This window comes from Pelecanus crispus, chromosome 5, assembly GCF_030463565.1.
Source record: "Pelecanus crispus isolate bPelCri1 chromosome 5, bPelCri1.pri, whole genome shotgun sequence".
Taxonomy (NCBI): Eukaryota; Metazoa; Chordata; class Aves; order Pelecaniformes; family Pelecanidae; genus Pelecanus; species Pelecanus crispus.
In genome coordinates, this window is record NC_134647.1 from 60,982,612 (window position 1) to 60,995,822 (window position 13,211).

At 41.9% G+C, this 13,211-nt stretch overlaps 1 protein-coding gene across 1 annotated transcript in view; it reads left to right on the forward strand.

Moving 5' to 3' along the window:
* Positions 1-13,211, forward strand: part of NEGR1 (neuronal growth regulator 1) — a 301,725-nt gene that overhangs the window by 186,999 nt on the left and 101,515 nt on the right. The window contains exon 3 of the mRNA XM_075710468.1: positions 7,642-7,767. Within this exon, the coding sequence (XP_075566583.1) occupies positions 7,642-7,767 (126 nt within the window). The remainder of the gene's footprint in view (positions 1-7,641; positions 7,768-13,211) is intronic.

Sequence of the window (13,211 nt, forward strand, 5' to 3'; positions counted from 1 at the left end):
CCACTGCTAAACCAATTAAGGGTAGAGTAATAATGTCATGTTTCCTGGCTTGGTGACTGGAATTTTTTTAATGAAAGTAAAAATTAGGAATCATTAAGGTTGGAAAGGATCTCTAAGATCATCAGTCCAACTATCAACCCAACACCACCCTGCCTACTAAACCACATCCCAAAGTGCCACATCTACCCGTTTTTTGAACGCAAAATTAGCAGCATACTAACATACCAGGAATCACTATTTGTCTCAAACAGTGAGGTTCCAGAAATACTTACTATAGAAGCCAATTTCTATCATGGGAAAGAACATCTTCTTAGGAAATAATTGATAAAAATAAAATCTACAATTTTTCATGAGTACCAGATCATATTATATCATTTCTGTAATTTGACAGAATTACATTATACAGTAGGACTGCACTTCTGTGCTTACTTGTATGATATCTTCATTAATGTATGGCTTGTATTCATTTATTTTCTAATTCTATTTTGGAAATGCATAAATGATGCAACCCCTTCAGTGTCATTGTAATAAGACTTACAGACATCTTCCACTAGATTTTATGTAATTTCCCCACTATAAAACCGAGATTAAAGAAGAGCCCAGCCATTTAGAAAATGAACAAAGCATGTACTTAAAAGCAAATCACTTAATCTGCACTGTGTAAGTCTGGAAAATTCTCCATCTTCTACCATGTCACAGTTCAAATCTTCCCTTAGAAAGTCTGCAAAATTCCTGATGATAATCCTCAGAAAGAAACAAAAGCATGCACACTTCTTCTAGATCAGACTTTCCAGTCTTCAGCAAAATCTGGAGAGGGTTTATCTGCTGGGATCTTGTGTCCCTCAAGGAAAGGATGATGGGGTCTGTGTTCTGTACAACGCTGAGTACGGAAAATCACCGGGTATATAAAGAGGGCTCAAACACTGTGTTGCAATCACAGAACTTCCCACCTGCCATTTCTTCTTTTTTCCATATTTAAAGCTCAGTTGTAGTTCTGTAATAGATTATCTAACAGGCCACAGGGAAGAAGAGTTCACTGACTTACAGACACAAATAATAAAGTCAGAGAGGAAAGTGCTGTAGTAGGCAGTTGGCAATTACACCAGGAGCCTCTGTGGTGCTGTAGTGAAACGCAGCGGCCTTCCAGTGGGTGCAGCGTACTGCCTGCTGTCGGAAAAAGTCATGGAGCATGACATCGGGGAGGAATCATTACTCCAGACGGTCTCTGTCTCCCTAATAAAAATGCAATAGACCGTACATGTTTATAGTCTGTCTTGGGTTTGCGTGGCAAGGTTTCAGTAGTGGGGGGGCTACAGGGGTGGCTTCTGTGAGAAGCTGCTAGAAGCTTCCCCTATGCCCAATAGAGCCAATGCCAACTGGCTCCAAGACGGACCCGCCGCTGGCCAAGGACAAGCCCATCAGCGATGGTGGTAGTGCCTCTGTGATAACATATTTAAGAAAGGGAAAAGCAAAAAAAAACCAAAACATGGGGACACAAATTGCAGCTGGAGTGAGGAGTGAGAATATGTGAGAGGAACAACTGCAGACACCAAGGTCAGGGAAGAAGGAAGGGGAGGAGGTGCTCCAGGCACCAGAGCAGAGATTCCCCTGCAGCCCGTGGTGAAGACCATGGTGAGGCAGGCTGTGTCCCTGCAGCCCAGGGAGGTCCACCATGGAGCAGATATCCACCTGCAGCCTGGGGAGGACCCCACACCGGAGCAGGTGGATGTGCCCGAAGGAGGCTGTGACCCTGTGGAAAGCCTGTGCCGGAGCAGGCTCCCGGCAGCACCTGTAGACCCATGGAGAGAGAGGAGCCCACACTGGAGCAGGTTTGCTGGCAGGACTTGTGACCCCGTGGGGGACTCACGCTGGAGCAGTCTGCTCCTGAAGGACTGCACCCCGTGGAAGGGACCCACACTGGAGCACTTTTTGAAGAACTGTAGCCTGTGGGAAGGACCCAGTTTGGAGCAGTTCATGGAGGACTGTCTCCTGTGGGAGGGACCTCATGCTCGAGCAGGGGAAGAGTGTGAGGAGTCCTCCCCTGAGGAGGAAGGAGAGGCAGAAACAACATGTGATGAACTGACCACAACCCTCATTCCCCATCCCCTTGTGCCGCTCAGGGGGAGGAGGTAGAGAAAAATCAGTAGTGAATCTGAGCTGAGGAAGAAGGGATGGTTGGGGAGAAGGTGTTTTAACATTTGGTTTTATTTGTCATTACCGTACACATGTTCTCATTCCTCTCTCCTACTCAGTTTTGTCTGGTAATAAATTAAACTGATTTTCCCCAAATTGAGTCTCTTTTGCCCGTGACGGTAATTGCTGAGTGATCTCCCTGTCCTTATCTCGACCCACGAGCTTTTTCATTATATTTTCTCTCCCCTGTCCAGTTGAGAAGGGGAGTGATAGAGCAGCTTTGGTGGACACTTGGCATCCAGCCAGGGTTAAACCACCACATAATTGTAGTGTCATATATAGTATAAATGCTATTATAAAATATTTTACACTTAAACATTATATACAGCTGTTGTGTATTTGGGATGTAATGGATGGGGGCATGAAGTGCTACCAGCAAAAACTGTGTGCACTCACATCCCGTAGGCTCCAAACAGCTGCAGGAAGAGAATTGATGCTGTTGATTTGCCCTTTGGGTGAAAATGTCAGACTCTGGGATTTATGGGAAGGAGTAGGAAATATTATTTAAAGGAGCAAATTCTTTTTGTGTGCATGGGAATGCCAAAAGCTGTTGTACCCTGTCTGTGCCGATTGCTGCAGGCAGAGGTATCAGAAAACCTGTAAAACAGAGGAAACCTGCCAGGGCTGTGCCATGAGGGCATTGCATTGCTCTCCACCCCTATGGACCCCGCGGGGGGGGCTGCTGCCTGTGCAGAGGGGAGCAGGTACCCCCAGGGCCAGCAGCTGCTTCCAGGGAAGCCAATGGTCTGCTGAAATCCTGATGTTCAAAGGGTGTTTGTGTGCTCTTGAGGGGAGGATTTTGCCTTCTGAGACTTGTATGGCTTTTAGGAATATGTGCGATTGAATGTTAATGCTTCTGCAGAAGCGAAGGCTGAATCGCAATGGACCAAGACACTTCATGATGCACTGCTTCACCATGAGCGTCCCTTGCACTGCATGCTCTCACTGCCCTCCACTGCAGCTCGGACCCTAAACAGCAGTGTTTGTGCTCAAACACTGCAGTTAAGTAGAGCTGCAGTGCATATTGCAGGAGAGCTCTGAAATGTGAACAGTGTTTCGCAAACTCCTTTGCACATTGCCGTTTGCCCATTCACAGCTAGAAATGCATAAGCATTTGCACAGATGGATTGGTCAACAAGTTAATTCCAGTCCAAAAGAAATGGTCAGTTAAGCAGCTGAAAGCAGCATCTTCTCTTCCCCCTGCTGTGTTTATTGCTTAATTACGAAATTGTAATTAGGAAAAAAATCAAGTTATCATTGCAAGCAGAGAGGCCCACCTCTCTGCAGCCCAGCATTCGGATGAAGAACTTAAGGGTATTGGGGATTCTGGAAAAGAGGCTATATAATTCTTCTCTTTCACCAAAAAAAAGTCACTCTTTATTGAAAAGCAAGCAAATGAAGATTCAGCTATATGAAACGCGATATGAGCGCAAAAGCTATACTTGCAACACGTGGGAGGGATGAAGCCGGTGATTCCTTAGATTCTGGTGGTAAAATCTCTCTTGTCAAACTCCCAGACTTCTGTACTTGTAATCCAATTCCTCTCACAGTTTCTATATGTTCTATTGGGATTGGCTATATTCTGTATATAAAATGGTATTAATTACACTATAATCTGAAAAGGGAGTTGGCTACCATATAATTTAATAAATGCTACTGTAAAAAATCTAGTTCATAATTTTTCATCACTTTTACCTGGGGAAACCTACTGAAGAAACAGAGCTGTATGCCCCACCACATACGTTGTAATCTTGATACTACACAGACTTTGATTGGACATTTCAACAGGGGGAATATACTTTAAGAAACAAGGGGTGCACTAATGCTGAGGCCCCAGATTATTTACCTGATAATTTTAAATTGTGCTGCAAATAGGACATCCTTTCCCATGGTTAAAAAGCACCAGCAGCTAAAAAAGCAGGTATACCCTACAGTCATTCCCACCACAGTAGTAAGCTTAATTACAATGTGTCATTTATGTATACAAGAATGTAACTGAGAATATAGTTCCAGTTCTTGAAAATGAGAAACAAGACCTTGCAATGAGCTATAGACTCAGTGTCAATCCCCTGAAAAATAATGGCACACACAATTCTGGACTCCAGGAAGAACGAGGAGCTAAAATATGTTGTCAGCCAGAGACTCAATTCTTATTAGCATCAATCAGTCAGGTTTCAGGGATAGCAGATCTCGTGAAAAAAGCAGGTCTTTGTCAGCCACTAGTGGGGAAGTTTGATTTGGGAAAGCCTTAACAGAGCTGCCATAATGCAAAACAGAGGATGCTGTTAGATGGAGCAGGCAGGTCCCTTCTGCAGCAGAGCCCCAGAGGTGATGCTGCTCTCCCTCCTGCTGGGGACATCACTTTTTACCTACAAGATAAGAAACTTTAAAGAGGAAATTAAGAGGAGGTGCCCATAGTACTGCTCAGGAGGGAATCACAGGTGGATGTGCAATGGGACCAACAGGAGACTCCAGGTATTTGTGTTATTCTGGTAACATACATAACTGGCATTTTTAACCATGCAGGAGATCTGTGCAGCGAGATATCCTCATCCCTTCAGTGCCTCCTGCCCCCTCCTTCCCTTCATCCCTCCACAGCTGGCCATGGCAGGAGCTGAAGGGATAATAGGAATAATGGTCTGGGTGATAATAACTGCACAGGGAAAGAGGAAATAAAGCTGCGATAAAGTAGTGGGTTTACCTCTGCACACAACACTGGTAAGACTCTTGCTAGGCTATTATGCCTTGTTCCACTGTTCACATTTCAGGTTGATTCAGATATTCCTCAAAAGAGAGAAACAAATATTATCTAGGAAGCCTTACAAAAATTAAGCTTGTGGTGCTCAAATCATCTGCAGAGAAAGATGAGGAGGTGATTTATCACATTGTACAGGTCCTTAGTCACAGAAAAGATACTTGATAGTAAGGAGGATGTTCAGTCTTGCAGACAAAACCAAAATAAGATCTGATTTCTGAAAGCTGAACTTAGTGGAATGCAATTTTGAACTAAGATGCTATTTCCCAGCAGCACGGGGGTATTTAATCACTGAAAGTGCTTACCAGACGTGGTAGTATGAGCATCACCTGGAATTGCCAGGATAAGACTAGACAGCTTTCTAAAACATATATTTCAGTCAGGCTTCTGGGAAAATTTCTAGAGCCTGTGACTATCTGAGCTCAGACGAAATTATTCTATGGCTCCTCTGGTCAGATTCCACAAATCTGTTAATACAGTTGAATTTCATTCATATCAAATTCTGTGCTCCATAACCATAGCTCACATGTAGAATCACCAGGGAAGGATTTTCAAATTGTTTGCCATTAGAACATATGGTTTTATCAAAATTAAAATATTTGACATAATACTATAGATTTGGGGTTTGAACATGATAGACAAAACCTACGACAAAGAAGGCAAGACTGACAGCCAAAGTTAATGGCTATCCTTAAACAAGGAGGAGAGGGAAAGATCGGGAGATGCAGGAAGAAATCCAGGGCTGGGAGCCTGAGCATAAGGGAAACTAGTGGGAAGCTAACTAGGGAAGTGGGGAAGACCTGTATTAACAATGCCCCATTTCAGGGCATGGGGGACCCCGAGGAAGGGTCATGTCATGGCATGGCTGATGTGGGGTGGGCATGTAGGTGGCAGCTGTTCATGTTCTCCTTTAGGACAGGAGACACTTCTGCAGAAGGAGGTTGAGTAAAGGGTTCATTGCAGGGACCTGCAAATAAATCTGATTAATAAACTATCCCTTTATGTGGAAAAAACTCTTCTGTACGTTTCAGCTCCTAAAAATGGACTGTAATGACTGCATGCTTTTTCAGGTCATCAAGTAAAGTAGGGAAGAGTTGATTATCACCCTTGTGAGTTACACTATTGCAAATTCAGAAGTATATCTCAGTTCAAGTGATTGTGTAAACCTGCTTGAACTTCAAAGGCAGGTAATACTGAACTTCACTGCTTTAGGAATTAGCAAAGGTTCAGCCTTCCCCAGACCTTTGTTTTCCCTAAAGACAATGTGTCTCTGCTAATTAAAAATATTCTACATGGACTTTTAATTTTCTTTTCTCACAAATGCATAGCCACAAGCAAACACTGAGAATTTCCACCTTTTTGAAGTCTGTCTGACCCCAACTCATTTCTATGACTGAAATACTTCCAGTCACTGGACCAGGGAAAGGGCTGGAGAACACCCACAGGTGGAGATCCCAAAGCACACAAAACCAGTCTGTGCATATGAAAAAGCTCTGTAGTTTTAAAGTACATTGAAGGGGTGCTAATAATGTGTTCCAGGTTGCAAAGGTGTATGTATGGGTTCAGATGGTGGGATTTTGGCTGTGACAAATTGGAGCAAACCAGTGAGACAAGACTGTGGCATTCAGGAGAGTAAAGCTCCAGTTGGACAGAGACTTTGGTTAGAAAATGGAAGATCATAAACATTTTTTTTTCTCATTTTACTGGTACCCATTTACCTTGCAGAGCACTTTGATTTTAAAGAAGTCATTACAGAAGGCTCCAAAACACCCACATACAAGATGTGTATCTTTTACAGATATCTATGATTTGTACAAAATTTGTTATTTATCATATAGAGAATAGTGCTTTTCAGAAACATCAATAGGGTATGCCTTGTTACCTCATTGATTTGATTTCTATATCAAACATAATAATAAGTCATGTAAAGAAATACATATTTCTTTAAAAAGAAAGATTTATTCTGAAATCCAGAATTCCTGCCTTCATTGCTGGGACCCTGACCTCCTTTCCTCCCTGTGTAACATTACAAGAAGTAAAGTATTCCCTTTAGGGTAGGCCATTTAATGCTTCCTATCATTTTCTGTCCGTGTGGAACCCTGTACTCTTATGCCCAGATGTATAAATAGTATAGAAAATGGAGTTCAGGGAAGAATTCTGCTGATGAAATGAAAGAAAAAATCTACCTTATTTTTTCTTGGCCATGTTGCTACTGCAAGACTAAAAGCAGTACAAAACAACCAAAATAAATGTATTTTAGACTTCTCCATGAACAGATATGACTCCCCAAGTACACATAGAGTAGATGTAATAGGCATCATTATTTTTAAAAGTACAAGAAAAATTTAATTTCATCTTCTTTTCAAACTGTCATGAGTAAGTTCAACCTTCTCTTATCCATCAGTAGTTTACTGGGAACTTGATAACAATACCTGCTTTGCACAAAATAGAGGAAATTGCTGCTTTCTTACTTGTAGCATTTCGAATCAATGGCTGAGCTTCTGCAAACGTGATGGAAATAGCTGTGGTCACACCTAAGCAAGGTTTTTGCATAGTTATATTTCAACAGCTGCATGTATTCTTATCAATAATGGCAATATGGGTATCCCAGCTCTCCTCAGCTGCCCATGCTCTAGCAGAATTACACTGATTCAGCAACTCTCCATTACAACTGTCTCCTTGTTTCATTCCAGTTTCTCCGAAGATATTTCGTATTTCGAGTGACATCGTTGTGAATGAAGGAAGCAATGTTACTCTGGTGTGCCTGGCCACGGGGAAGCCAGAGCCTTCCATTTCTTGGAGACACATCTCTCCATCTGGTAAGCACAAATATCTGTCACCTGGAGCTTTCTGCAATGTTTCACCAGTAACAGGTTTTGCATCTTCAGTTTTCAGAATTGTGACAGCATCACTTTTTTCGGCCTTAAAAGGTGTGTGTCTAACTAGACTTCTAGAAAATAAAAGCTGCTTCAGATTTCAGCTGAGATCAGTGAAAACTGTAGTACTACTGTAACATAGTAATGTGGAAATAAAGGCAGCCTAAATATGAGTATATTTTTAAGCTCATTTTAAGAGGCTGCAGACATTTATCAAACAATTCCAATTAAAACCAAAACAAGGAAATAATCAAGAACACACAGGGCTCTCTAGAAGTAGGAGTGAAAGTTAAAAACATTAACACATCATGCAATAGATTTAATTTAATGTAACTACCATTGAACATTACAATTATTTCATGATACCGCATAGTTTATTAGAATGGTTTTACTGAATAAACTAAATTATATGTATGAAAAATTGCAAAAAAAAATGGCATCCAGATGTATAGTTTCTATTTAACTTAGTGTTTCCATTTACACTTTTAATTCCTCATAACATATTTAAAGGAAAACTTTTAGCTAACATTACAGGCATCTCTATACTGGTTGACTTGGTGCAGAGCCACCGAAGCTGGCTCCCTGTGAGCAAAGCTGGACCTGTCTCACTCAGAGGTGGAGAGACCCCCACTCCGTACCTCAGAGTTACTGGCTCTGGAAATCCTGGTGGGTTTTGTGTTTCTGAAAGGAGATATTCCCTATCTCCAGCTGGTTGTTGCATGTTAGACTGGTACTGCACTGGTTCTTTTTTAGGGACTCTACAATGATAATTGATTTTGCAGTGAAGGTCTTTCTCTTTGCTCACACAACTTTTATGAAATCCGTGTAATTGCAGGGAAGAACAGTTTCATGGACTTGTCACAGCTTACCGCAGTGTCTCATAATCCTGACTAACAGTTTGCTTTACAAAGCAAGATCTGAAAAAAAATTAACTTTTGACCTTTAAGACAATGACAATGAATCCTGCTTGAAGTGTCCATCAGGGGACCAGGGGAAAAAAATTCAGTTGCAGCAAAAAATGGATTTTAACTAAATGTCAAATAAAATTTTATTAGAAACCGTGGTGATACTTTAGAGTAATAGCTTAAAGCATTAGATTGTCTACAGAAAGGAGCTGTTACAATTTTCCTGGAGAGAAAAAAAGCAGAAAAGTAGAGTTAGTGCACTCAGTCTGGAGAAGGGGTCTGAGGAGGAATTAGATCCTCCTCATCTTGAATTCAGGCAAAATTAGTGCACGTAATCACAAGGGCCACTGATTTTGAATCTTGACCAAAGGACTGAGAATGAGGACTGAGAGGAAAAATGTGATCATTCAACTACAGACCCATTACACTTACACAATGAGAACTGAAAACGAAATTTAAGGACAAGACTAATCAAAGATATCACGATACAGGGAGAGTAAATCAAAGTGCTCACAGTGCAATGGTGATGTGCTCTTGCCGAGCACCTTGCACAGCAGCGAACTGAAGGCAGACAGGTATGAGTCAGGCAGTTACAGCCTGTGCTTTGCTTCCCTTCCCTTGCCCAATACCTGCTTCGTTCTGTCTTCTCAGCCCTCCTTGGAAGCATACATGAATAGCTCCCATAGGAGAAAGAAATGTGCATTTACGTGCTCCCTGTTTCATCCTCTCTGCTGGAGCATCTTGACCAAGTAGCTCTCAGGTGATGCTGCAAATCCTATACAGCTTCTCCTTTTAGGACTTTCTTTGTGGAAGGGTGGCATGTTGGATTAGTTTTGCCACATCCCTTACTCTCTCACCAGGAAGTGATAGGTTAGATGAAACACAAACATGGGCTTAACAAATTTGGTACTTAAAAAAAAAAAAAAAAAAAAAAGGAAAAATCACAGAATTGAACCACAGACTGGCTGAGGTGGGAAGGGACCTCTGGAGATCAGCTGGCCCAACTCCTGCTCAGAACATGTCCAGCTGGGTTTGAATATCTCCAAGGAGATGCCACAGCCTCTCTGAGCAACCTGCGCCAGTCTTTGATCACATTCACAGTAAAAAAGCTTTTTTTCATGTTTAAATGGAATTTCCTCTGTTTCGATGCAAGCCCATTGCCTTTTGTCCTGTCACTGGCCCCTCTGAGGAGAGTCTGGATCCATCTCCTTTGCATCCCCCGTTATGTACAGGACCCTCAGAGACCCCTCCTCCCCAGGCTTAGACCCCATCTCCCTCAGCTGCTCCCCAGTTCAGATGCTTGAGCCCCTTCATCATCCTTATGGCCCTCCACTGGACTTTTTCCAGGATGTCCATGTCTCTCTTGTCTGGGGGGGACCCTCAGGACATGCATGTATAATTCATTATATAAACAGTTGGATATGCACCTACCTCAAGACTCACTATTAACCTAGATCTAATATTCCCTGCCCATGGCAGGGGGTTGGACTAGATGATCTTTGAGGGTTCCTTCCAACCCAAAGCATTCTGTGATTCTATGACTCACCAAAAAAGAAAGAATACTGATGCAGTTAAAGTTGTTACAGACACACTTAATTCCCACCCCTTTTCCTGGTGATTTGTATACCCTTCCGTGCCCTGTGGGGGCTGAAGGTCCATGGCTTCATTCTGGTGGGGGGTTATTATGGCAAGTTGTCAGCATCCAGGATCCCTCAAGGGACAGAATATGACGTTCACGTTGGTCATTTCCTCTTCCTCCCTTTTAGATCCATTTTGGGTCCTTTTTAAATGTTTGCTATCATGTTTTTACACCTTTTCTCTTTCTTCATTGCTCCACAGCTTCACATTAAATCCTAATTTACTGTTTGTGCTGCCTTCTATGAATGTCTGATATAATTCCTTTGTTCTCTAATACCCCTAAACCCCACTTTGTCCAGCTCCAAATCTCCATTTCTTTAACTGACCGTGGGTGAGCTGTTCACAGCCATGGGGTCTCCTGTGGCAGCCCCTGCCCATTCCTACCCACCTCATGCCTGCCCTCCTCTGCACCCTGTCCCGTGTGCCCACTTCTCAAATCCCTGCTCCCACACCAGCCTGTGTTTTTCTGCATCATTTTGTAACAGTCATAAATACCTCATTACACACAGAATAACTGCTCACTACTGCTGGCTATGGTCATGCCATGGAAATGCAAAGGTAAAACAGATTAGCCAGGGACACCTGCTCAGTTAGAGGAAATGCTGCCCCAGCTGAACCAGGCATGACAAAGCTGCAGGCAGGGCAGAACAGGTCCGGGCAGAGATGCTGTGACAAGTCTCAGTGCTGAGGCCTTGCAAACTCATTTCAAATGCTACATGACATGGCTGCATCATTACAAAACCCGTTTCATCTGAGGTGTGAGCACTGATGCGGCCGTTGCACTAAGACATGCCTTGGTGTCTCCTGGTTGATTAATGGATAGAACTCTGTCCGGAGTGGGAGAACACAGGATCCAAATAACTTTTTGCTCAAAAATCTTGTAAAATGTGATGGAAGCAAATATATAATTTACAGAATATGGTCTGTCTGCTAGTCTACCAAAGAAAGAAGAATTTTTCCATTTCAGTAACGCTGTAGCACTTTTGTGCTCAGGTGTATGTTCTGGTGTACAGATAGTTATAAATGGCACTCAAATCCAATTAATTATCAGTCTGGCAAACAAGAGACCTGAATTTATTAGAAAACAAAATGCAGGAGAGTTGAAAACACCAGATTTCTGTAACAATTTGTATTCTGTCTGCAGCAAATTACCTTTATCTAAACATAAGCTTCATCTGCACTTTATAATTTCTACCAGTTTTCTCCTGTAATTCCCAGCAGCACTAATGAGGCTTACATGCAAGCATCACATCTAGAATACAACACTAAGTTATATTAACGAACCATATTTAGAATATTCTGAAATTGTTTGTCAAAGCTGCTACTAAAAGATAAGAAACTGAAATCGCTGAATACAAATGATTCAATGTAGACTAATTCCAAAATATTATCATGATTTGCATCAATGCAGCCTTTACTCGGATAAGGTCAGATTCAATTTTTTTGAAGAGATAACATGAACCTTTCATAGGAATAAAAATAAAATATATTTAGAGGTGATTTTTAACTTAGTACATAAATTATTGGCCTGGAATCTTTATTGTGCATGTTTAACTTGTAGTCATTATGTAAATGCATTCATTATATAAATATTCATTATACAAATCCATTATGTAAATCCACAAAATCTACACATTCAGCGTAACACCATAAGGAACATGGGGCTGTACTTTGTAATCTGAATATCTCTTATTGTTGAAATGTCACCTGAATAAATTGCAGGTATTACTTATTTTGTTCTGACATTTAAGAGCAAAGTGCAGCATCAATAGTCTAAGAATGAAACCAGAATTTTAAAGAATTAAGGTCTGCCTGAAACATAACTCCAGCTTTTAACACTTGTATGTACAGTGTGTGTGTGTGTGTGTGTGTGTGTGTTACATTCCTGTTTTTGAAAAGCAAGCTCTGCCAGCATTGCCACGAGCAGTAACAAGAGCCATTCAGAAACCTTTTGATAAAATGTTACTGTTTTGCAAAATTCAGGTGCTGTATATCAAAACCCTTTTCTGCTTTGGTTTTGACAAGCTTTGCAAAGCAGAGTTTTCCCATCCGCAAAGGGACCAACGGCCCGGGATGTTCAGGTGGTGTCCAGCCAGACGGCCACGGTCAAACCACGGAGCCAAGCAGGGCCATTACCAGAAGCATGCATCACCTGAGCACTTTGATGCTTAGGACGGACTTGCTAGGAAAGCCTGAAATTTCCTGGGTTTATATAAATGCAAAATAGGTTAAATTCCATAGCTTCAAAAAGTCTTATGGAAAAAGCAAAACTTTTTCTACCTAACTCCCTTAAAACAAAATGACACATCCTGAAAATTCACACCACAATCTAATGGTCAGGGTATAGAGGTTTTTCATTTGTTTATATTTGAATTAAGCAAATGGAGAGAAGTGGGATATCTTTCCACATCCCGGCAGGTTGTTTTGGCAGTCGCTGCTACAGCGCACGCATGGAGGCATCAGAGCCACTGCTCTCTCTCGTGGGCGGGAGGCAGTGAGAGCTAGCAGAGCTAGCAGAGCAGATGGGATGATTGGTCAGATGTGTATGGTTATGTTTTGCCAAACTAGCTAAATATCTGGGTGGATGCTAGGGGAAACAAGACACTTCAAATGAAGCACAGCTGCATTCAGACAACAGTCACCAGGATGGGTCTATATCAAATGTATGGGGCGGGGCGGGCACATAAAAAGATTGCAAGAGTAGCCTCACCTTCGGCTTTGTTCAAAGTGTTTGACTTTGCTATCATAATATTTACTACAAGTGTTGTTAGATGAAGTTTAATATGTTTCAAATATCTTCACTCTAGTTGGTTTGTGTTGGCATTGTGTTGTTCCCCAGAGGAC